This window comes from Tachysurus vachellii, chromosome 22 (assembly GCF_030014155.1).
Source record: "Tachysurus vachellii isolate PV-2020 chromosome 22, HZAU_Pvac_v1, whole genome shotgun sequence".
Classification (NCBI taxonomy): Eukaryota; Metazoa; Chordata; class Actinopteri; order Siluriformes; family Bagridae; genus Tachysurus; species Tachysurus vachellii.
In genome coordinates this window covers 15,902,226-15,929,234 of record NC_083481.1, presented here as the reverse complement: position 1 = coordinate 15,929,234, position 27,009 = coordinate 15,902,226, and the positions used below count along the sequence as shown (strand labels likewise).

Here is a 27,009-nt window from a genome sequence, read left to right as displayed (position 1 = left end):
TTTTATTCGTTAATTAATTAAGAAAATAAGCATTTAGTGTATATAAAATATACTGCTATCATTTGGAAATAAAAATATATGAAGAGACCGTTTTTTTTTTTTATTTGGGGGGTGATATTACTATTATAACAATCATCATACTATTCCACATTTAATCTTAATATAAATTAGCTAATAATTTGTTCATATCATAAATGTGTTCATATCTAAAGAATTTCTACAAGAAGACTGTCTGACTCGTGGTTCTGTACACAATCTTTATTAGCATTACTACAAATTCACATGCAGTATCATTCACACCAATTTTTAATATTTACAAAAAAATAATAGATAAATAAAAAGTTTCACATTATAGCAAGCAACACACATGAATCGGATAATAAGTAATAAAATAAATCCGTACTATTTTCTTTTTTTTTTTAATGGCATGCCTTGCAATTCTTTTTAGCAGGCTCGTTTTTTATTTTATTTTTTTTATTTATTTTTCATTAAATAACATCAATTATTGTGTGACGTACAAAATCCGAAAAAAGAGAGGAGAATATGAAAGAGAGATCGAAGGCAAGAGACGTGCACCAGACGTGATGGAAGGTGTGTTGCATGCATGCGGATCTCCTCGCTCTACAGCTACAGCTTTATATTCATATATTTTTGAAATAAATTCTAACAACTGTATATACACGAGTACGTCATTTACAAGGTCATGTAAACTTAATATAAATATTTCAGCTTTTTGTTACATTGGACGGCTTTATTTGATTAAGAATTTAGCGCAGCGACACATCATCATGCATCGAGTTAGCGTAATGTAGAAAACTGATACGCCAGCATTATATTATGTGGGCAGAAATGTGGATGAAGTCCACAAGGATAAACTCTTGGCTTGTCCCTCTAGGGGAACCCTTAAAGGTTCTATGTAGAACCTTGTAACGTTATGATTCCCAATCAGAGACGATTCCCAGTAGATTCCTTTAGGAAACTAAGAACGCTGAACCTTTACCTCTTGATTAACCTACATGAACCGTCATCACGTTGTATGCCTCTGAAACATTCTTTAAGCGTGAAAGTGTTTTTTTAAAGGAACCATTTTGGATACTTAAGGAACTATTCTACCCCTCCAAAAAAAATGGTACTATTTATCGATAGGGAAAACAAAAATGGCTGAAGATCCTTCAGTCCTACTTTTAATAAGAAAACAAACGTTTCTTCTAAGGAGATTTTGTCCTTTATTTTTGTGTGAACTCATTAATTTCACCCTTTTACCAAAAGTTTCCTCAGTATGTTTTAGAAGATGCTTTTTTTCTGGAGCCCTTTCTAACAGAAAAACTAGGTTCTACATAAGGATCGTTAAAGGTTTGGAAAAAACCCAAAGGGAACATTTTCCTCAAGTATGTACCTTCAGACTTCCCTTAAACTTTTAGATAAATTTTCAAAACCCAAACATTTTTTATGAGTCATCAATACAAAAAAAAACTGGAATAAACTTCTGTGTGAAGATTCTGAAATTTTTAGTGTAAACACATCACTGTTTACCAACGCTATGTCTGCAAATACTGTAAGAGAATTAGACGGAACCCAATTCTCACCCTTTGCCCGTGAAATTGTCCCCTGCCCCGTGACGATTAGCTTGCTTGTGCAGAGTGGTCAGTAAGACGTGGGCCCACTTGAGGTGTAACTTCCCACTTGGCTGTAGTCTGATTGGCTGAAGCCTCCGATTCCTCCGAAGCTGGCTCCTGATTGGTCGAAGGTGCCCTGGTTGTAGTTCTCCTGGTTGTAGGGTTGCTGGCTGAAGGCGGTGGTGTGTTTTTCAGGAGCCGGCGTCGGATATCGTGCAGCTCCACCTTTATGCCAGCCTGTCTCTTTGAACACAAACCAGATGTTTCCAGCCCAGAGGACGAAGTTCAGGTAGCCGAACACCTGGAAATCAAAGTGGAACACACAAACGAGTGACTCATTATGAAGATGTCGTGTGACAGCAGGAATTCTATCACCATTCAGACTGATCATTTATGCAGCTCACAAAGATGTCGCTTGAACGTGTGTGAACATGACATGACTTTTGACACTGTTTATAATATAAAGTGCGGGTATAATATTGATATATACTGTATTTTGAATTCAAAATGATGCCTGTGCTTAATGACTAACAAAAATCATATTCAAATTATTCTGTGCAATTAGAGTAAAATGAACCCAAAAAACAACAAACAAATAAAATTTCAGATACAGGAACGTGAAATTTGGAGGTTAAAACATGTAACTTACTGATAATTTATGGCTAATAAATAAGATCTGTTCTAAAGATCTATTCTCATGAATGTTATTTCTATTCTATTCTACAATATCTAGAACATTATTAGAAAATAATGAAGCATTTTCACGCCTGCTCTCAGACTTTGGATCTCACTGTATAATGACTTGCTAAGTCAAGAATATTCCGACTGACATAAAATTCTATTTCTCCTCACATCATTAACAGAGAAAGTGCGTCTCACAGATCTAAAAGAAAATGAATCGATACCACAGAGGTATTGAGGCCGGACCAGACCGGCCCGTACACCGAGGCACACTTGTTGTTCTGCATTTTACACGCAGACATGAGCAGAAGCACTTCGTCAGGATCCGTCTCCACCTTGACGTCTGACAGAGCTTTGGCCCAAGCGGATGAACCCACCAACCACATGAAGGAGAAGACCACCGTCACTATGAAGTCCTGTACAAACACAACAGGATTTAAGTGAACTTTATTCCACCAACAATTATTTATATCAGCTTTAATTCTAGCACCGGATGCTGCTACGTTCATTACATTACATTCACAGGATTTAGCAGACACCCTAATCCAGAGCGACTTACATTTTATCTTATTTTTATACAATTGAGGATTAAGGGCCTTGCCCAGGGGCCCAGCAGTGGCAGCTTGGCGGACATAGGAATCGAACTCACAACCTTCCGATTGGTAGCCCAACACCTTAACCACTAAGCTACCACATCCCTTTGTGGCTACCACATCCCGTTCCTTTCATACTCCTCCGTAAAATTCATTTCATTTGCATAATGAGATTGCAGCGTAATTCAATTGAAGGTACAAGCAGCCTGCGAAGCCTAGTCTGACTTTTCCCCTTCACTACAGGAGATCCTTATATTCCAAACAGAAACCTAGACGTAAATGAGATTTCCTCAGGGTGCAATCACACATCTTGTTCATTTCACTGCTGGGTCTCCTAGGAGATTATTGTTCAAGTGCACGCATCCATCACGCTAATGAGGAACAAGCCAACGGTAGGTTAAATAATTCACTAATTAGCTGTTAATCAGGTGGCTAAACTTCAAAACGTTGTATCCTTTATTATACTACTACTACTACTACTAATAATAATAATAATAATAATAATAGGGGGGCACGGTGGCTTAGTGGTTAGCACGTTCGCCTCAAACCTCCAGGGTCGGGGTTCGAGTCCCGCCTACGCCTTGTGTGTGTGGAGTTTGCATGTTCTCCCCGTGCCTCGGGGGTTTCCTCCGGGTACTCCGGTTTCCTCCCCCGTTCCAAAGACATGCATGGTAGGTTGATTGGCATCTCTGGAAAATTGTCCGTAGTGTGTGATTGCATGAGTGAATGAGAGTGTGTGTGTGTGCCCTGCGATGGGTTGGCACTCCGTCCAGGGTGTATCCTGCCTTGATGCCCAATGACGCCTGAGATAGGCACAGGCTCCCCGTGACCCGAGGTAGTTCGGATAAGCGGTAGAAGATGAATGAATGAATGAATAATAATAATTTCACCTAATGCTGAAATCTAACTTTCTAATTCTCAATTCTGATTGGTCAGAAAGCTGAACAATTCTAGAAATTACTGTATATTTTCCAGAACAACATTTCTAATATCTAACTTTTTCTATGGTAACAGCGCCTTCACAAGGACTTGTATGGTTTGACGCACCACACGATTCATCCAATATTCATCATCGTCATCGTCATTATAATCATGATAGTATTTAACGTCTATGGAAGGAATCAGCTGACACTGGAAGTGCTGGGTGTCATTCGTCAATAAATATGAAAATGTGATTTTGAACAAATTGTAGTTGTATAAGAGGAATTCTAAGAGAAAATGAAGTCATGGACTAGTCTAGGCGATAACTGTGGTGACTCGTGTGTTTTACCACTTACATGACAAACGTATTGAATCAAAACGCTGTGTTTGTTGCGCTTACGATAAACGGGCCGCGGTTGTTCTCTCTGTATTTGTTCTGGTAGAAGATGTAGACCACGGTGGCGAAGAGCGAGTAGAGGAAGGCGAAGACGGCGATAGTGACGAAGAACTCAGCAGAGGAAGAGAAGTCTCCATCCAGGTGGAGCTGCTCCTGCTGTCTGCCTTCACATGTAGGCACCATGAAGGTGACCTGATTCAGCCTGAGAGAGAAAGAGAGACAGAGAAAGACAGAGAGAAAGAGACAGAGACAGAGAGAGAGAGAGAGAGAGAGAGAGAGAGAGAGAATCCATGTGAATGGTTTCCCAGGCTGCTACTCATATACCTGAGAAATCTGTGTTTCGAAATCTCAGAAAATATCCAGACATCTTTCAAAAATACAGCGAGCGATCATTCCATCACACACACACACACACACACACACAGCAGTCTAGTCTTCGCTACTCTGTTATATTCAATTACTCCCGTTATTAATCTAAAGGTATTTTATTTACTATTATTCCATTCCATTCTGTTATAGTGTATTCGATTAAACGCAAAACCTTTTCTATTCTACGTCGTCAGTTCCCTTTTTATTCTAACCTTTTTTTTCCTATTTCATTTTAGTTCAGTCTATTAAATATATTTTTTTCTATCCTATTCTATTTTTCATTTGTTCATTCATTCATTCATTCATCTTCTACCGCTTATCCGATCTACCTCGGGTCACAGGGAGCCTGTGCCTATCTCAGGCGTCATCGGGCATCAAGGCAGGATACACCCTGGACGGAGTGCCAACCCATCACAGGGCACACACACACACTCTCATTCACTCACACAATCACACACTACGGACAATTTTCCAGAGATGCCAATCAACCTACCATGCATGTCTTTGGACCGGGGGAGGAAACTGGAGTACCCGGAGTAAACCCCCGAGGCACGGGGAGAACATGTAAACTCCACACACACAAGGCGGAGGTGGGAATCGAACCCCCAACCCTGGAGGTGTGAGGCGAACGTGCTAACCACTAAGCCACCGTGCCCCCCTCTATTTATTATTATTCTATAAAATCTCATTCTAGTTTAGTCCATAAAACAAACAAACAAATAATAAAAAATAAACAAATACAATTTTTTTTTCTATGAATCCCTTTTCGATTGTGTTGCTATTCCAATTTATTTTAGTCAGTTGCTATTCTGTATTATTCTATTTTATTCTATTCTAAAGATTTGGTTTCTTTTCTATTCCATAAAAAATTGACCCCCACTTCTGATTCTATTCTATTCTATAAATCCCTCTTCTATTTTATTTTGTTGTTCAGTTTGCCACAAATTTCCTGTGAATATCATGAACCTGCGTGTTATCTAAAGAACTCTAAAACAGCTTCTGGATCTTCAAATCACATCTAAAGGCTGACACGGCGTTACATGTTTCATGGCACCGTACGTAATAAGTGATAAAGTTGCCGTGCCAGCTGTCACAGATCTGCCTCGTCCAGTCTATCTCTAACAGTTAGAACTGACGAATCGATAAACCCCACGGCCGATGGGAGAAGAAATAAAATAAAGTCGGGAACGATTGGTGATCGTGTCTGGTACAAGTGATCATCCTGTACCTGAGGGAAACCGGCAGGTGGGATAAAAGGTGATGCGGCGCAGCACCAGCATCAATCCTCTGTGCTGAAGAACAGGATTCCAGTGTGATATTAATGTCTCTTTCTCACAATGGAATCAAATCGCTGTGTGATACAGTTCAGCCAAAGAGTGGCAGCTTTAGCGCTTATTAAAGCAAAGAAAGATCTGAGAGGAACTTCAAAGTATGTCGGTCTCACAAATTTGATCCGGGACCGTGTTTCACCGGCTGTTCTTATGTGTGACTTCAAGGGAAAGGAGATGAGTGAAAAAAAAAGTTTCATTAGAAGGAAATCCCTTTAAAGTACAGGTTTAATTTTCTCAGTGAAGAAAAAAAAAAAAAACAGGGCAAAACTTAAAGCGCTTTAGATTATTTTACTTGAAAACTAATCCTGTCCTAGTTTCTTTTTTTGCTTCTTTCTTGATCTTAACATAAATTTGAGATGAAGTTGGTCATCATGTACATTTCTGAGACGTCTGTTTCGGATCCAGGAAACTAGATCCTAAAACTGCTTCTTAAAACCACAGTAAAAGGTTTAAACTATTTTCTATATTATTATTCTGTTAAATCACCCTGAAGCTTTTCTAAAACTTCATATGAACTCGTAATGATTTAATAACGCACTATTCATGCATTTGTAACGTACATTAAAGGTGGGATGCACGATGTTTGAAAAATGCTTCAGAAAACTGAGTCGGGCCGACAAACAAAACAAACGTCTAGGCAATGAGCAGAAAGGGGCGTGACTTGTCAATATCTGGCATTAGCTTCTGCCGTTACCTCTGCCTCGGGTTCTAGGTGTTGAACGTCGTCTTCCGTGTGAAACGGATCTAAACCGTTCACGGTACAACACACAGTACTACAAAAACACATTTGTATTACCATAGTATTACTCATTGAGGTCATTTATTGATAAAAATATCCCCTCGGTCAGCTGCCCCAACAGCTTCCGACATAATAGTTGCCTGGGTTACGTATGTATGTGTGGGCGGAGCTATCAAAACAGAAGTGACACCCATTTGGGTTAGGGGCGTTTTTGTTTAGGTGATTTCAAATGTCAACATCGGCTTTCAAACATCGTACACCCCACCTTTAAGATCCATTATGTCCTCCATGTCTGTGGTTGCTTATAAATATTTAGAATTAAATAGTATAAATATTTCAGTCATTATTCAGTTCCTCCTGGGTGTAAATGTTGTGGTCAAAAGCTACCTTTTTTTTTTTAAATTTGTGAAATGGCTTCTGGAAAACTATTTTCTTCTGTAATGGCTTTCTATGAGAGCTGCACTCGTGCTCGACTCGCGTGGATCGAAGTGGGATTTTGTTGAATGCGTGTTGTAATAAAGCCATAAATCACTTGTGGGACAAATGTGGAAAGTCTAATTTTCCAAAACTAATTTTTTTTTGTGGAAAACTACACGAATTGGTCAATTTGCAGGCACAAGATACTTTCTATGATATCCGTAGCGTATGTTCTGTATGTTTGTCTCATGTGAACTGATGAAGGCTTCAGCTGAAGCATCTTGGCTTGAATCCTCTACGGACTCATTATTAGGTGCTGTGAATACTATTTATCTGTTCAAAAAATATTTTGAATACAATATTCATGTTTTCTGTGAATGAAAATAAAAGAGACAACAAAATCGTTCATGGTTCATGATAAAATTGGTAAGAAAAGAAGATTTCACACCACAAAAGCCTCTGCTCATCCTCATCCTCAGACTTCAGCCTGTACAAATGATTCTGACATTAGCGAGGGCGTTTGTCACGCAGCTCTGGCAACTGCTGCTAAATTGAAGGAGAAAATCAAAGTTTATTAACTCCGAGAAGAAATGATTTAGCAGGTGCCATGGAGATGTTTTTTTTTTTATTCAGGCTTTTCCAAGTACCCTCAGACTTTACCCACAGCTGCTTAACTGGTTGCTTAGAATTAATGAGGAATATCGGCGGTGACTAAAGAGTGACAGCACCCTCTCTCTCACGCGCGCACACACACACACACACACACGGCTTTAGCTCTATTAGGATGTCATATGGGTATTACACAGCACATTTTGTGAACAAAGTTGAAACCTGGTAATAGATACAGAAGATAAAAAAGCAAAAATATAATGATGAATATAAAAAAAAAAAAACCCATTGTTTTAGCAATAAATAAAAATAAAAAAGCTGTCATCAATACATCACATCCTTGTTTTAAAGATATTATTAAGCATATTTAATGATTAAGAAAATAAATATTTTTAACTGTAATTATTATTAATGTGGGCACGGTGGCTTAGTGGTTAGCACGTTCGCCTCACACCTTCAGGGTTGGGGGTTCGATTCCCGCCTCCACCTTGTGTGTGTGGAGTTCTACCCGTGCCTTGGGGGTTTCCTCCGGGTACTCCGGTTTCCTCCCCTTGGTCCAAAGACATGCATGGTAGGTTGATTGGCATCTCTGGAAAATTGTCCGTAGTGTGTGATTGTGTGAGTGAATGAGAGTGTGTGTGTGCCCTGCGATGGGTTGGCACTCCGTCCAGGGTGTATCCTGCCTTGATGCCCGATGATGCCTGAGAGAGGCACAGGCTCCCCGTGACCCGAGGTAGTTCGGATAAGCGGTAGAAGATGAGTGAGAGTGAATTATTTTAATGATTACAATATCTAATATCCCGCTGGTGCAAAGATCAATAAAGAAACATTAGTGACTGCACATTTGTGATTAGAGGACTGTGTGTGTGTGTGTGTGTGTGTGTGTGTGAGCCATTACCTGAATGGGTAGGAGAATTTGACGGTGATGCTGAGATTGCTGTCGGTTTTGTTGACACAGTCCACGCTAACCCGCAGCTGTCCAGTGTAGCCTCCACATGTTGCGAAAGCAAAGATGGCAAAAAGCTGCAAAATGATAAAACGTATTTTTTTTAACATATATAAATGATACATAATTTGCGCAACGAACATCAAAAGCTTATAAAAGGGCGGGGTCTGGTCCTTAATCACGTCAGAAACCGAGATTATGACGTCAGAAGTTTTTTTATTTTTATAGTTATGGTAAATTGATTGCATATGTTTGCACACTCTTTTAGAGATGGGGGTGTGGCTGTGATCAGAATGAACCAATCACATTCAATCTCATGTTCAAAAGTAATTATCATAAGCCGCGTTCACACTGCAAGTCTTAATGGTCAATTCGAATATTTTGCTCAGATCTGATTTTTTTGTTTGGCTGTTCACATTACCTTTTAAAATGTGGCCTATATCAGATACCAGTGTGAACTGTTTGCTGTTTCGAACTGACCCGCACGCGCAAACGAACAATAACAATGACGTCACACGCAGCACGCCGTTGCGCTAAAGCTGCCGAGGTTATGGAGGAAGTAAGCATTTTCGCTTTTCTATCTAAATGTTTGTGTAATGGCAGCACAGAGACGCAGTGTTTTGAACATTTTCGGATGTCGAGGGCAACTTTTGATTATTGGATCCATTTTGTAGGCGTAGTCACGTTTGTGTGCGAACTCGCCGGCGCATAATTGTGACGAATGTCGATGTAGATCGACGTAAAAGTCACATCAAATCCGCCTTGGTTGTTCACACTGCGGCCACATTGGAAAAAATCAGATTTGGGTCTGATTCAGGACCACATATGGAAGTCTGTGGTCTGAATCTGATTTGAAAAATATCAGATCTGGGCTAGATTTGAGTGTTCACACTACTCCTGAAGAAGTCTGACCTGGTCACTTGACCCCAAAAAAATCAGATTTGGGCCACTTTTACCTGCAGTGTGAACGTGGCCTTTTACCTGCAGTGTGAACGTGGCCTTTTACCTGCAGTGTGAACGTGGCCTTTTACCTGCAGTGTGAACGTGGCCTTTTACCTGCAGTGTGAACATGGCCTTTTACCTGCAGTGTGAACGTGGCCTTTTACCTGCAGCGTGAACGTGGCCTTTTACCTGCAGTGTGAACGTGGCCATACAGAAGTGATACTAATTAACACTCAAATAAAGATTAGCTGTAAGATTTTTTTAACACCGAATCAAAACCAATTAGAATCCAGCATTTGGAAAATACAATAACAATCATTTCTTCACCTCCGTGCTCATGAATTCCTTTTGATTAATACACCACAGCAACTAAACCAAATGTGTGTTGTTTTTTGTTTTATCCCCAACACAGAACTTGACAGACGGATAGTTTTTAATAAAGATGATTACTCATTCAGCTAATTTAAAACATCATTCTGTTGATTCATCAGTTATTGAGTGATTTCTTTTCTTCTTCAGATGATTACTCATCTGGTGATGTTTTATCTGCATGCCAGACTGTTAAGTGTTGAATATCCACCTGTTTTTGTGTTTAATAAAACTATAAAGATATAGTGAGACTTTCAGTTCACCATTCCATTTTGTTCATGTTACTGGCTTCACAATTCCATTGAATTTGCTAAAAGTTTGAACAAATACTGAGACATTATTTTTTGTTTTTTTCTGATTTTTGTCTGTGATTCAAAAAAAAGTTAAATCGCTTCAGTCAGAGTTTTATACTGTAAACAAAGCATTCTACAGGTTCATCATATCTTTAAAAAAACCCCCAAAAAACTAATAAATATATAAATTTAATTGAAAATATTCATTCATTCATTCATTTTCTACCGCTTATCCGAACTACCTCGGGTCACGGGGAGCCTGTGCCTATCTCAGGCGTCATCGGACATCAAGGCAGGATACACCCTGGACGGAGTGCCAACCCATCGCAGAGCACACACACACACTCTCATTCACTCACGCAATCACACACTACGGACAATTTTCCAGAGATGCCAATCAACCTACCATGCATGTCTTTGGACCGGGGGAGGAAACCGGAGTACCCGGAGGAAACCCCCGAGGCACGGGGAGAACATGCAAACTCCACACACACAAGGTGGAGGCGGGGATCGAACTCCGACCCTGGAGGTGTGAAGCGAACGTGCTAACCACTAAGCCACCGTGCCCCCTAATTGAAAATAAATTAAGTAAAAAAAAAAAAAAATTAAGTTAGTTGAAATAGACTGAGATAGAGCTCCAATTTGGCCAAAATGACCGATTTCTCTAATCTCTTTCTCAGGCCCTGTACACTCACCGGCCACTTTATTAGGTACACCTTACTAGTACCGGGATGGACCCCCTTTTGCCTTCAGAACTGCCTTAATCCTCCGTGGCATAGATTCAACAAGGTACTGGAAACATTCCTCAGAGATTTTAGTCCATATTGACATGATAGCATCACGTAGTTGCTGCAGATTTGTCGACTGCACATCCATGATGCGAATCTCCCGTTCCACCGCATCCCAAAGGTGCTCTATTGGACTGAGATCTAGTGACTGTGGAGGCCATTTGAGTACAGTGCACTCATGGTCATGTTCAAGAAACCAGTCTGAGATGATTCTCGCTTTATGACATGGCGCGTTATCCTGCTGGAAGTAGCCATCAGAAGATGTGTACACTGTGGTCATAAAGGGATGGACATGGTCAGCAACAATACTCAGGTAGGCATCTCAGTTCAGAGATGCTCTTCTGTTGTCTTTCTATCAGCTCGGACCAGTCTGGCCATTCTCCTCTGGCCTCTGGCATCAACAAGACATTTGCGCCCACAGAACTGCCCTCACTGGATATTTTCTCTTTTTCGGACCATTCTCTGTAAACCCTAGAGATGGTTGTGTGTGAAAATCCCAGTAGATCAGCAGTTTCTGAAATACTCAGACCAGCCCGTCTGGCACCAACAACCATGTCACGTTCAAAGTCACTTAAATCACCTTTCTTCCCCGTTCTGAAGCTCGGTTTGAACTGCAGCAGATCGTCTTGACCATGTCTACATGCCTAAATGAATTGAGTTGCTGCCATGTGATTGGCTGATTAGAAATTTGCATTGACGAGCAGTTGGACAGGTGTACCTAATAAAGTGGCCGGTGAGTGTAGATCATACTGATACAAGGCTGGTGTCCCTTGAAAGCTACCGATGAGCACAATTTAAAGATATAATGTTGGCTGTTGTGATCGAGACCTATCAGTCAGCTTAAGAGTACCGGCTTAAGAGTTCCTGTTTACTCTCCACTGGCTTTCTGGAAATGTTCTGACTTTAAATCTCTTAAAAAAGCAAATAACCTGGAATAGAAAGAGAACTCGATCCTCGATCAGTCTTTCTATCTTCATCGTCGGATCCTCTGCGGCAGAACGCGAAGACGATTCGTTTCAATTAAGCTATCGGACTCCTGTAAACCACTGACTAATGCGCCGGTAATCTCCATTTCTCCAGCTGTTTGAGAATCGATGCAAGGCACTAAAAGCAGACAGGGATTATAAGTCTGAAAAAAAAATCCACCTTGTGTCAATAGCTTGCCTTTAACTAGACTCACTGTTGTTTGCTCTCACTGTCTGTGCTTCTTTTATCTAGCCAGGGCTCAGGAGAGAAGATGTGCTTTAATAAGTGCAGGAGACATGCTCGTTCTGAGGTAAAGTGACTGGTCTGATACACTTTCCCCAGATCCCCGTCTCCTTCAGAGAGCTAATAGTTTTCCCAGGTATGTCTCATATCCAGCTGGCAGTTATGCAATGAGATAGTGAAAGACTGGTGACACGTGAATATTGGCTGCATTTTAGAGGCTCCTATTCATTCATTTAAGTGTTTATCACGTGAAGTATTGCGAATGAAACTCTGCCTCAGCTAAAATGTAATGAAAGAAATTCACATATTTCTTATGTGTGTGTGTGTCTGCGCGTGTGTGTGTCATATGACGGTCTACGAATCAAATGTGCGTGCAAGACTGTTGTCCTGACAACAATAGAACCGGATCTCATGAAAAATGCATACAAACTGGAACAAACATTGGAAATCTGACTGGATTTGAGCTTTGTTTTAGCATTTTATTACGACTTCACGAAAAATATATACGAATTCAAACAAAGAAACAAGGATAAATTGTTTGATTTATTGACTGATGAAATAACTAGAAATAATTCCATAATAGAAAAAAAAAGCAATTATCCAGTCAGCCAACGATGTAATTTTATCACATCGACTTCTCTCTCTCTCTCCATGTTTTTGTGAGACTGTACCTTCTGTAGCCTCAGATTTCTGTCCTTAACTGAACTGATGTGGCCTTCTGCTTTACTAGCTCATCTGCCTTAAGGTCGGACATGTTGAAACGCTTTTCTGCTGACCATGTATATACAGTAAAGAGCGTTTGTGTGAGTTCATGTAGTCTTCCCATCAGCTCAAATCGTTCTATCTGTTCTCTCCTTTGGCCCCTTTCATCAGCGAGGTGTTTCCTCACACAGAAATGTTACTCACTGGATGTTTTTTGTTTTTCACGTCACTCCATGATCACTCAAACGACTTAAACCAGCGACTAGACGGCAGCCCCCGAGGTCACACCGTAAAAGTGTCCGAATATATTCACTACCGGACTAGACTGTAAACGAAAAGGAGTTTTCTTAATAATACAGTAGGCACGAAAGACCTGGATGACCTACAGCAGTGGTCTTCACTATTTTTTTCATGTGAGCCACACTGATAGGACAAAGTCAATAGGAGAGCCACTTTCACCGCAAAGTATGCCAAGTTATTCAGTCTTAAATAGCTTATCTGCTTAAATACAATGTACAATATTGCAATACAATAATTACTCGAGTTGCGGATGACGCATGCTCCCCATCAGTTACCTCTTTTGTCACCGTCACATTGCTTTGTTGCTGTTCATTTTGCGCACGGGATTGTTTGATAAGAAATCGATCCATTTTTTAGTCCGTGTGTGTACAGTAAACACAAGTTGTTAACTAGCATGAAACACAAACTAGCTTCTGGCAGGCCGCCAAAAACTGGCTATTGCGCAGAACGCAGTGAGTCAGTGACGAGTCAAATAATATATATAAATATATATTATTATATGTAATAGAGCACATTCGTTTTTCTATGCTTCCCTGATTGTTTTTAACGTTATTTAAATAAAAAATAAATGTTAACCACATGATCATATCATCGTATTATTTACTGCCATGCGAGCCGCATATTAAAGCTTGGCGAGCCGCAGGAGGCTCGCGAGCCGCGCAATGAGTAACACTGACCTACAGTATGTAACCAATGCACACTACGCTAACCCATAAAGCAACATGGCTATCAGTGCTACAGGTATTAATATAAACTGTTAGCTCGTTGAAGGTTTATCAAGAATTTTTTTCCCCTGTTATTAAGACATCATAGATCATAGGACAATGTCTACATGATGGATGTATCAACTCCAGATTAAATTCAGACTTGTATTTAATTTCAGATGTAGAAGCTTTTGACTGGTATCAGCATGACTGGATCACTGAATTGCTGGCACGTGATTGGCTGACTGGATAATTGCAGGAATGAGTAGGTGCAAAAGTGCAATAATAAACTAATAAGGTTCCTTATAATAAAGAGCATCAGACGTGAAGTAAAAAAAAATATCTTTGTCTAATTTCGAAGGTTAAATCTGAATATGGGTGTATATCAGCCAACATGGTTTTAGACATTTCCTAAACGAAACTACCAGCTAAGTACAATTTATACACAACTTTAGAAGTACGTAGATGTACAGTATTTGAAGTTCATGCTAATAACATCTAAAAGTAGACTTCTGAAATCTCACAAGTTTTTATTATCCACTGGTTTCGTATGTATCCTAAGCCCCCCCCCCCCCCATTCCCCCGCCCCTGGCTTTTTTTTTTTTTTTTTTTTGCAAGAGAAACACAAAGAACACTGCAGTTAAAATGAAGTGCAACAGCCAGTTTAGTATCAGATACAAAAGCTCCTTTGCACTAAACCCGAAACGATCCTAATTGATAGATGACTGTACGATAATCCCCAAAGAGGACCCGGAGGCACTTCATGGCTAGTGTAGATCTCTGATTTCAGTTAGGATGTATTTTCTTCCATTCGCCAGAGCTGTAAAAGGCTTTAATTATTAATGAGGGATGAATCTGCTGTGCTAAAGTACTCAAAAAAGGTCTAATTCTACTATACAGATCAAATTAAAAGAGTACAAAACTTAAAAAAAAAAAAAAAAAAAAAAATGGATCTTTGCATATTTTCATAGAATATCAACATACACAAAGTCCCAAAATGGATTAAGTAATGGAACATCAATATTTATTAACACACACATCATAGATTTTGCAAATCAATATATTGAAAATGCTCAACTGTTGAAGTGGAATGAAATCCACATCAGTTAAAGTACGTACAGAAAATGATAATGTGCCACTTACCGGAGCGAATATGACCATACACATTTAAACACACAACAGATCTTCGGCTGCACACAACAAGTCGCTCGCTGTAGTCCGAATCATTTAGAGGTAACGGGACACGGTTTAGAGCCTGACCACTGATGATCTCTATCCCTGTCTATGCCTCGCTCTGTGTGTGTGATGGTGTGTGAGAGTGAGAGAGAGAGAGAGAGAGAGAGAGAGAGAGAGAGAGAAAGAGAGAGAGAGTGTGAGTGAGAGAGAACAACAAGTGAAACACTCTCACACACAGGAAACCCCTACAGAAGGACAGACACCCAAATACGCAACAAGATCCATGCACCATTTCTCTCTCTCTCTCTCTCTCTCTCTCTCTCTATACACGTGCGCACACACACACCCACACACACACACACCTGTTCCTACGCATTTTCTCTTGCCTTATTTCCGAATCTCTACATTATCCGCATTATACCTTTGAGTTCCCCACAATCATATAATTCACAACATGATGTACGGTAAGTAATAAGCACCCATCAGTATTCCTAAAAATATTTAGCAACGTATATTTTTTCATCAAACAATTTTAAGTAATAGAATGTTAATTAATTCATTATTTTAGTTACCACAGAACTATAATTTCTCGTTTTATTTTAGAATTACTTTAACATTTTTTTTTTCATTTTAGAATGATTACAGTTTTCTTTGTTTTCTGGTTTCACATTACATTGATTTTTAAATTGTTTTTAATTTAAAAAAATACTTTTGTTATATTTAAATTTCTTAAACATTTGAGCCACATTTTAATGTATATTCGCTAAATAAATACCTGCAAATAAATACATTTACCTAATGATAGTAATCATAATAATATTAAAACATTTTTTTTTTTCCAGAACATTTTTTGTTCTTTTAATCAATTTTTTTTAACTGCAGTTTCGAACATTTCCTAACTTTCACTGAGCATTTAATGTAAATTTTTCTGCAAATTAACAAACCGGTTCATTCATTATACATTCTTAAATAGGATCTTTACTTTCAGAAAGGTCAAAAACTGAAGCTGTTTTGCCAAAAAGAACAGCATTTTATTTTCTGATGGAAAAAGTCACTGTACTCTAAAAAGTCACTGTACAGTAAGTTATGCAGTTAAGCTCTGTGTTTTTTTCTCCCTTATATATTTATTATTGTTTTATTTCTAATGCTGTTCCAAGAATCACTTGCTTGAACTGAATCCTACATCAGACAGCAAGAACAAATCCATGATCAACAATACACAGAGAATAAAGAGAAAAAGCAGGAATCAATAGGTACAGTATGTATATATCGGCACTGCAATAGAGACACATGCAAGACTTGCAAATGTAGTTATGTAACGGTGACTATAAATACGGACAGGTTGGGTCGGCATTCCAACTAGCAGTGCTGCACAACATCATGAGTGGGAGGTACGAGGGCGAAGCCGGAGTTCCAGACAGGACCAGAAAGAGCATGACACTGGAGAAGTATTTACAGGCAATTTTGCAATAACAAAAATAATATAAATAAATATATGCCTCGTGATGAACATAAAATAAAACCGTGTACAAAAACTGACTTCGGGTTGCCTTATACATAATACATTACAGTACAGTATGGGAAAGTACAGTGGAATACAGCATAATAGAGTAGGAACGAATGATAACTTTAGTGATTTTTGTTGTGTTGTGAAGTGCAGTGTAGCGTAGTGTTATGGTACAATGTAGTGTAGTATAGTGTAATGTAATGTAGTGTAGAGCAGTGTAGCGTAGTGTAGTATAGAGCAGTGTTGTATAATATAGTGTAGTATAAAGAAGTGTAGTGTAGTGTAGTATAGAGCAGTGTAGTATAATATAGTGTAGTATAGAGAAGTGTAGTGTAGTATAGAGCAGTGTAGTGTAGTATAGAGCAGTGTAGTATAATATAGTGTAGTATAGAGAAGTGTAGTGTAGTGTAAAGCAGTGTAGTGTAGTATAGAGAAGTGTAGTGTAGTGTAGAGCAGTGTAGTGTACTGTAGTATAGAGCAGTGTAGTGTAGTGTAGAGCAGTGTAGTGTAGTGTAGAGCAGTGTAGTATAATATAGTGTAGTATAGAGAAGTGTAGTGTAGTATAGAGCAGTGTAGTGTAGTATAGAGCAGTGTAGTATAATATAGTGTAGTATAGAGAAGTGTAGTGTAGTGTAAAGCAGTGTAGTGTAGTATAGAGAAGTGTAGTGTAGTATAGAGCAGTGTAGTGTAGTATAGAGAAGTGTAGTGTAGTATAGAGCAGTGTAGTGTAGTGTAGAGCAGTGTAGTGTAGTGTAGAGCAGTGTAGTGTACTGTAGTATAGAGCAGTGTAGTGTAGTGTAGAGCAGTGTAGTGTAGTGTAGAGCAGTGTAGTATAGAGAAGTGTAGTGTAGTATAGAGAAGTGTAGTGTAGTATAGAGCAGTGTAGTGTAGTATAGAGCAGTGTAGTGTAGTGTAGAGCAGTGTAGTGTAGTGTAGAGCAGTGTAGTGTAGTGTAGAGCAGTGTAGTGTACTGTAGTATAGAGCAGTGTAGTGTAGTGTAGAGCAGTGTAGTGTAGTGTAGAGCAGTGTAGTATAGAGAAGTGTAGTGTAGTATAGAGAAGTGTAGTGTAGTATAGAGCAGTGTAGTGTAGTATAGAGCAGTGTAGTGTAGTGTAGAGCAGTGTAGTGTAGTGTAGAGCAGTGTAGTGTAGTGTAGAGCAGTGTAGTGTAGAGCAGTGTAGTGTAGTGTAGAGCAGTGTAGTGTACTGTAGTATAGAGCAGTGTAGTGTAGAGCAGTGTAGTGTAGTATAGAGCAGTGTAGTGTAGAGCAGTGTAGTGTAGTATAGAGCAGTGTAATGTAGTATAGTGCAGTGTAGTGTAGTATAGAGCAGTGTAATGTAGTATAGAGCAGTGTACTGTAGTATAGAGCAGTATAGTGTACTGTAGTATAGAGCAGTGTAGTCTAGTATGGAGCAGTGTAGTGTAGAGCAGTGTAGTTTAGTATAGAGCAGTGTAATGTAATATAGTGCAGTGTAGTGTAGTATAGAGCAGTGAAGTGCAGTGTAGTATAGTGCAGTGAAGTGCAGTGTAGAGCAGTGCAGTATAGTATAGAGCAGTGTAGTGTAGAGCAGTGTAGTGTATTATAGAGCAGTGCAGTATAGTGCAGTGTAGAGCAGTGTAGTATAGTGCAGTATAGAGCAGTGCAGTGTAGTAAAGTGCAGTGTAGAGCAGTGTAGTGTAGAGCAGTGTAGTGTAGTATAGAGCAGTGTAGTGTACTGTAGTATAGAGCAGTGTAGTCTAGTATGGAGCAGTGTAGTGTAGAGCAGTGTACTGTAGTATAGAGCAGTGTAATGTAATATAGTGCAGTGTAGTGTAGTATAGTGCAGTGAAGTGCAGTGTAAAGCAGTGCAGTATAGTATAGAGCAGTGTACTGTAGAGCAGTGTAGTGTAGTGCAGTATAGAGCAGTGCAGTGTAGTATAGTGCAGTGTAGAGCAGTGTCGTGTGGTATAGTGCAGTGTAGTATAGAGAAGTGTAGTATAGTGCAGTGTAGTATAGTGTAGTATAGAGCAGTGCAGTGTAGTACTGTATAGAGTAGAGTAGAGCAGTGAAGTGTAGTGTAGTATAGAGCAGTGTGGTGTAGTATAGAGCAGTATAGTGTAGTATAGAGCAGTGTAGTGTAGTGTAGTATAGAGCAGTGTGGTGTAGTATAGAGTAGTATAGAGCAGTGTAGTGTAGTATAGAGCAGTGTAGTGTAATATAAAGCAGTGTGGTGTAGTATAGAGCAGTGTAGAGCAGTGTAGTGTAGTATAGAGTCAAAATGTGAAAACGTTCAGTGGGTATGAATACTTTTGCAAAGCACTGTACACTGAACTACATTGTTGCTGCTCTACTTTTATTGCATTAAGGTTTTAAGAAGCACAATGTATTTACCTTCTACAACTATTTACAGTAAACACAGACAATGATTAACGATGATGATTACCTCAACTAATTGTGATTATGTAACAACTGTGACAGACCTAATCCCAAGTCTCCCAAATACATTATCATGAAATGATCTGAGAGGACAACCTATTAAATCCAAATATCTGATTAGATTTTATTAATGTAGCAAGTTATTTTAAGTGCTAAATGATTTATTCCTCCTGTTATGGTCATTAGGAAGTCCCATTTGCCACTGCATCATTAGAGTTCTTGAAGTTGTTGAGCTAAATGGAATTACCAGTCACAGTCACAGGGGCAAATCTCATTTGAGACAGAAGTAATGAGCTATTACAGATGCATAAAGTGTAAGTTTTGGAGATTTCTTTTTATGGAATTCTATGTAACAGATGATCACAGTAGGTAACAAAGCAATGACAGAAAAGGGGCGGAGACAAGAGCAAATCCCAGACAAATCAAAAGCAATTTGAAGAAGAGCATCTGGACTGATGCAATGTTAAGAAAGCAAGTACAGCATCCAAAAGTGGTCTATTCATTCTGGAACATTCAGGACAGGTGTGTGTGTGTGTGTGTGTGTGTGTGTGTGCGCATGTGTCGATTTGAGTTAGTCAGATCGAGAAAGAAAATTGAGAGGAAGACCAAATAACAGGTGGATTGTGTGTGGGAGGAAGAGTCAGAGAGAGTGCAGTTACAGCTGTTCATGTGTGTGTAGCATCTGCTGGGCCGGTAATGAGCAGAAGTCATCAGTTTCTATCATGTCAGCATGGCCAGATTTTCAGCATGGCAGTTAGTGGAAATTCTGCGCAGTCCTGAAGGGTTTAGCTGTGCAAGAAATTTACAAGCAATCACCCAGCATCATAATGGCAAAGTGCACAGGGCTTGTTCCAAAGCATTTATTTCTTTTCTCAATGAAACATGATGATATATACAAGCGTGGTCAAGTTGGGTCGAGTTCTCTGAGTGTGTGTGTGATTTTTTTTTTCTACAAGTCAAACGATGCTCAAGCTTTATGCAGCAGAGCATGTTCAGTGACCACAAAAGTGTGGTAAACAGCACCATCTGGTTGGGTAAACATGAAATGACATGCTATTCTAACTCACCATTTATATACCGTATATTTAATGAGCATTTATTGGAATCCCAAAGACATTCTTGGCTTTCGGTATATTCCATAGGAGTGCCTAGAAACCCTATAGGAATTGCAGACTGCACAGACACACACATACAGTTGTGCTCAAAAGTTTGCATACCTTTGGAGAATTTGCAAGATGTGAACATGAAGAAAACATGAGTGAAAAGGCTCAAGTTAATATGTAAGGCATAAAGACACAATCAGCAAACAAAACATAACAGAAAATCCCTGTTCAAAAGTCTGCAATCCTTTAGTTCTGAAATATTGTGTATTGCCCTCTTTAGCATCAATGACGGCATGCTGTTTTTTTGCAATAATTGTGCGTGAAGTCCTTAATTCTGTCAGGTGGTATAGCTGCTTATTGTTCTTGGCAAAATTTTGGTTGTCTTTCACAAACTGTACGTTTGAGATCTCCCCAAAGTGACTCAGTGATATTGAGGTCAGGAGATTGTGATGGCCTCCAGAACCTACATCTTTTCTCTGCTGTAGCCATTGGAGGGTCAACCTTGTCTTGTGCTTTGGATCACTGTCATATTGGAACATCCGAGAGCAGGTTTCGTGCTGTAGAATGCAAATTTTCTGAAAGTATTTTCTCATAATATGCTGCATTCATCTTGCCATCAATGTTTACTAACTTCCCCATGCCACTGTAGCTCACAGAAGAGATCCACCACCATGCTTTATAGTGTGAATGGTGCGCTTTTCATCGTAGGCCTTGTTGACTTCTCTCCAAACAAATCATCTATGGTTGTGACTATAAAGTTCAATTTTGGTCTCATCACTTCACAAGACTCTGCTCCAGAAGCTGTGAGGCTTGTCTAGGTGCTGTCTGGTGTACTGTATATAAGCCTTTTTGTGGCATTGGCGCAATAACAGCTTTCTCCTGACAACTCGACCATGCGGGTCATTTGTGTTCAAGTCCCTCCTTATTGTGCTCCTTGAAACACCACCACTTTTTTTCCAGAGCAGCCTGTATTTCTCTCCAAGTTGTTTGCGGGTTTTTCTTCACGCCCTGAATAATTCTTCTGGCAGTAAGTGGGTGAAATCTTTCTTGCTCTACCTGACTTGCTTAGTATCAACAGAACCTTTTATGTTCCACCTGTTTATCAGAGTCTGAACAGCACTGACTGGTATTTTCAAGTGTTTAGGTATCTTTTTATATCCTTTTCCTGCTTTATAAAGTTCATCTACTTTATTACGCAGGTCCATTAGCAGTTCTTTTGTCTTTCTCCATAGTGCAGTATCCAGCCAAGTCAGAGCATCACCTCATGAGCTGAGAAACCTACAGTACTTACTATTTATGCACAGGCGCTAATTACAACGAGTCACGTTTGTGGTCAAACATAATGTGGTCAAACATTCAAGGATATGTAAACTTTTGATCATGGGTTGTTTAGGTGATTTCGGTTATCATTAGGTTCTAAAACAGAATCAAACAACATGCTTCCAAGCTCCTGGCATGAGTTTGAGAGGTAGAGGGAATCCAGAGAACCCAGAGCAGACATAAGAAGAATACGGACATCTCAGCACAGACGGAACCTTGAGTTCAGGATGGAACCAGGAACCCTGGAGATGTGAGAGGACAAATGCTAATAATGGTCTTGCTGCAAATAGCAAAAATGGGGGAGTAGAATAAAGGCTTGATGAAGGGATAAAGGATGAGGGGGAAAAGTGAGTAGAGAATGAATACAGCTGGATGAGTGAGTCACAATGACAATAACAACGTTTTAATTTGTTCCTAGTTAAGCTTGTGGCTCAGACCTGCTTATCTAAATCTGATTAATTAAAGAGAAAGTATTCAACTTTGTGTGTGTGTGTGTGCGCACGTGTGTGTGTGTGTGTGTGTGTCCCTCTCTGTCACACACACAGAGCAGTGCAGGGTGGGTGCTGTGATGCTGTAACTTGTTTATCAGTCTCTTGCAGCTGTGTGCTGATCTGCAGGGCATGGAGGAGGAGTGTGTGTGTGTGTGTGTGTGCATGTGGTGATGAAGATGAAGAGCAGCTTTGCTCTCACACTGCTGCAGAAAAACTACACTGTCAGATTTCTTCAGCTCGCAGCACGTATTTCTCCACATAAGAAGAGTTCAGGAAAAGCTTTTCTAGCTATTCTGCCGCATATCCAGTGCGAGCGGAAAACGAAGTACGGAAGAACAGAAGAAGAATCTGTCACAATTAAGGAGAAATACACATGGTTTGAGTTCTAATAGTCAACGAGTGGGTGTTGATGCAGCCAGACACAAAACAGAATCTCTGTAACCACCTTGAAATTAAATATTTTCTATAACAGGACGTCTTGAAGTGTTTTATTTCTCTTGTACAAGCAGAACGACACAGGGTTCATAAAAGGATGACATTTATTCATTGATAGTAACAAGTTAATGGGACAAAGAAAATGAGCTTGTCGTGTTTACATAGGCAGGGCAAATTCCTCCGCTAAAAAAAAGAGAGAGAGAGAGAGAGAGAGAGAGAGAGAGAGGCTGAAATAATAAAGTAAAAGGTTAAGCATAACCAAAAAAAAAAAAAAAATTAGAAAAATGTAACATGCATGCTGTTACCAAGTCACATCATATTAAGATTAAAAGGAAGGTAAAGAAAGAAAGAAAGAAAGAAAGAAAGAAAGAAAGAAATTTCTATTTCATTTTTGAGAGCAGCTCCTGTGTGTGTTGCTGCAGTTAATCAGCCGCTTTGGTTTTAGTGAATATGAAAGAGAACAGAAAGCACCTGCAGGCCATCAAGCTTTTCACTCAAGCACTTCTTCTCAACACACACACACACACACACACACACACTGTGAACAGCACTTCCACTCCTTCTCTGTCTGTGTCACACTTGTCAAGTGTCTCTGGATTACAGGCTTAACCTTGAGAGCAGAAAACATCCTCATACACACACACACACACAACCAGGCACACACACACATATACGCACAGATCTGTGATGCCTTCTGACTATGCCTCGCTTTGAGTCTACAGAGGGTAAAAATATCCACATTGTCCAGTTAGGCGGAAACAGCAGCCCCGATCCCTAATCTCCTTCTGAACCATCAGCCTGGACTAATAACTATGATTATATATGGCAGCTAGGCATGCACAACAAAGCAGTACACACACACACACACACACACACACAGTGAGATAAAGTACCATACAGATATCAGCATTCGTGCACATCTTGTGTGTATCTCAACTTCTGAGTGGTTCATAAGACAAACTGATCCTGAATCCATGAAAGTCATGATATTAACCTCGGATTCCTGTTTTTAGAACCTGATCTGTTGTAGCTCGTCCTCCTCAAGAACTCACTCACTCATTCATCTTCTACCGCTTATCCGAACTACCTCGGGTCACGGGGAGCCTGTGCCTATCTCAGGCGTCATCGGGCATCAAGGCAGGATACACCCTGGACGGAGTGCCAACCCATCACAGGGCACACACACACACACTCTCATTCACTCACGCAATCACACACTACGGACAATTTTCCAGAGATGCCAATCAACCTACCATGCATGTCTTTGGACCGGGGGAGGAAACCGGAGTACCCGGAGGAAACCCCCGAGGCACGGGGAGAACATGCAAACTCCACACACACAAGGTGGAGGTGGGAATCAAACCCCCAACCCTGGAGGTGTGAGGCGAACGTGCTAACCACTAAGCCATCGTGCCCCCCTCTCCTCAAGAACTGACACGTCGAAATGCTTTTCTGCTCATCACAGTCGTAAAGAGTGGTGACTGTAGCCTTACTGTTTGCTTGAACTGGATGTTTTCCTCTGACCTCTCACATCAACAACAAGGCATGTTCATTCACACTGCGGTGTGAAATTCGCAGAAGATCATGTTCTCAAAAATGTAGTCAGATCCGCCGAGACCGCGTTGTTACCTCTTTCTGTTGTGTGACGTGAAATGAACCAAAGCTCTCAAGTGTATGCATCGTGCTGCTTCCTCGTTATTGGCCGATTAGATCAGGACACGTTTCAGATATTTACACAACCTAAAAAATAAAAAAAAAAAACAGGCGTACTTTTGAATCTGCTGTCGTTTTATTCCTCCTGCTGTGTGTACAGCGCAGTAAATGCTTCGCTGTTTCGTTTAATGGGTTGAAAGAGAAACTGAGATGAAGTGAGTGGGGAGAAAAATGGGACTATGGAAATCCAGTGCGGAAAAAAAATATTTAGAACAACAGAGGTTGGTGGATAGACAAAAGCCATTCGGGGTGGAGAGAGAGATGGAGAAAAGAGAGAGAAGCCGTAGTGTGACCAAATGTGATTAGTAGCGTGTGCTTCCCGGGCAATAAGCCCCGTGTTTGTGCCGAGGACACTTCAAACACTGAGCGTGACGAATCGTGTCCCAGAGAGGAGATGCATCACTGTGCTCAGATCCCCTCAACATTCAGCTGCAAAAATGATCTAAAACTGGCAGTAGCACGTACGATGCATGGGTACGAACGTGAAGCTTCTAACGCCGGCCACGATCAGGACTTGACCCTTTAACCTTGGGGAACCACTTTAAAAACCTTTATAAGTTCCTCTGGAGACAAAATCAGGGATTAGACTAAAACCATCAGCGATGGAATTACAGATCCTAGATTTGGGAAAAGATGAATATTTAACATACTTTTTAAGACAGTATGCAATTTCTTACACACCTACCTAAATCAATATGGGCAGAATCTTCGGTTGTCTCCTTATTTTCAAACACCAGGATTTAAATTCAAAAGCAATTTCACTTCATTTTGTGCTTCCGGCCTGTCGATTAGCTGTCACACTTACAGTACAGATATATTATTAGATACTGATAACAGGTTTAATAAAATATCAATCAATAACTTATTGATTAAGCATCTCAAAGAGAAAAGCACATTAGTTTTAAAAATAATAATAAAAAAAAAAATAATAAATAAAAAAAAAACACACACACATTAGTAATAAATATTGATAGCTGGCAACATAAATACAAAAGTTACGTCAATATTTACACTGGGAAAAGTTCAGAATTCGGAAGACTCATGCACTCACACTTAACGGATAAGATGACGGAGAAGTTACCGGCTACACTTCCAGCTTATGTAAAGTATTGTTTAGCATTTTATGCTTAATTCAATAACCTGGACCTTAACAAAAACAAAAACAAAAAAAATGCAAACCCAAAACATACATTTAAGTGTATTACACCAAACTGGACTTATACCAGTGTTCCAGTTTATCCCAAGGGGGTTCAGTGGGGTTGAGTTAGAGTCAGTGGTCTGTGCACTAAAGTTCTTCCACTCCATGTCTTCATGAAGCTCGCTTTGTGCACAGGGGCAGTGTCATGTGGAACAGGTTTGAGTCTCGTAGTTCCAAAGTAAATTGGAATAAAAATAATATCTATATAATAACATGCTTTATCTTTTATCCCAGAACCAGTTTGGGGAAGAAATAAGCTTGACAGTAAGATATACACATTTTTTAATCTCAGGGCCGCCAGTTTGAGAACCACTGGCCTAGACTACTTGTTCTGAGCAGGTGTTGTCAGTGAACCAGGGCCCCTAGCACCATCTCAGGGCCCCCAGTTTGAGAACCATTGGCCTAGACTACTTGTTCTGAGCAGGTGTTGTCAGTGAACCAGGGCCCCTAGCACCATCTCAGGGCCCCCAGTTTGAGAACCATTGGCCTAGACTACTTGTTCTGAGCAGGTGTTGTCAGTGATCCGGGGCCCCCTGGCACTACACTCTACACTTTGTCCAATGCTTCTAGACAAAAGTTTGCTTACAGAAATTGCTTTTAAAAAGTTTTTAATATTTTTGGCCAAACCTGCTGTCCAGTGTTTCATTAATCTAGACAGAATTTTTCACTTGCACATGCACCTGATCTCCACTGCTGGAGTTCTCAGTGTAATATCCAGTGTATTTAGAGGAGCTTCTCATCCAGTGTGAAAGGAAAAGTTTCCCCTTAAAATAATCCCATTCTCAAATACACAAAACCAAGAGTGGACAAAAAAATAAAAAAATAAAAAAAAATCACATAACACGTTAAGTGTCTCGAAATCACGTGTAAATTTCCACATTTGTTCATATCCAAAAGTAAATATGAAGCTTGATGCATTTCGGATTTGAAAAACGAGTTAAAATAAAGAAGCCCAGTCTTGCACGCGCACCCGAGCAGAGATAAACACATGCACGAGCTGCACGCTGGATTAATTAATTAATTAGGCGTTAATTGGGGCGGGTCTCAAACCAAAGCATCAAAGCATAGCAACAATTATAGCTTAAAAACGAACTTTTAGCACCAGTTCAAGTAGGAAACAAGTCCCCCCCCCCACCACACACACACACACGAGCGCGTTTAAGTTGATGCATTTGTACTTGATGCATCAACAACCTTATAATAAGCAACGCAACGCGCTGCTCTATAGATCACTGACTGAAGCTACAGACTAAAGAATAAAAAAAGAAATTAAATTCCATGAGTGTAATAAAACACAAATCCCACTTTCATGCACTTACCCATTCCAGCAGGCGGATGAACCCCAAAGGGAGTTTAAACACCTGAAATGTCCCAGAGGAAACGACCTGAAAAGGAAAAAAAAAACAAATAAATAAAAAGAGAGATATTCCTAATTGGTGTGTGCACGCGCGTGTGTGCATGTGTTTATTTCTCCTTTTTCGACTAGATCCATTTCTGTCTGATATGCACTGAGAAAAATAACATGCAGTGTTTAGTTTTTCTCCTACCTTGTTTGCGGTTTCCATTTTTTTTCCTGCTTTAAGAAAAGCGCACTGAGGTTTAGAGCAAAACAGCGGAGATGCGCAGTCTGTGCTCTGACTGTATGGAAGGCCAAACGGTTCATAGACACGGCAGGATTTCAACAACAAAGCTACTGCGCATGTCAGTTAATTAAACAATTGTTG

At 39.9% G+C, this 27,009-nt stretch overlaps 1 protein-coding gene across 2 annotated transcripts; it reads right to left on the bottom strand.

The window, feature by feature from the left end:
* Positions 1-351: 351 nt before the first annotated feature.
* On the bottom strand, positions 352-27,009 carry synpra (synaptoporin a). Of its 2 annotated transcripts, XM_060858698.1 has the most exons (6): positions 26,833-27,009; positions 26,605-26,670; positions 8,572-8,696; positions 4,212-4,410; positions 2,522-2,713; positions 352-1,917 (listed from the first exon to the last, which is right to left on the bottom strand). In XM_060858698.1, exons 1-6 carry the CDS (start codon positions 26,848-26,850, stop codon positions 1,645-1,647), a joined length of 873 nt encoding a protein of 290 aa, XP_060714681.1. In that variant the 5' UTR covers positions 26,851-27,009; the 3' UTR covers positions 352-1,644. The 2 variants fall into 2 exon arrangements, with proteins under 2 accessions (XP_060714681.1, XP_060714682.1); XM_060858699.1 differs by lacking the exons at positions 26,605-26,670; positions 26,833-27,009 and adding an exon at positions 15,070-15,197.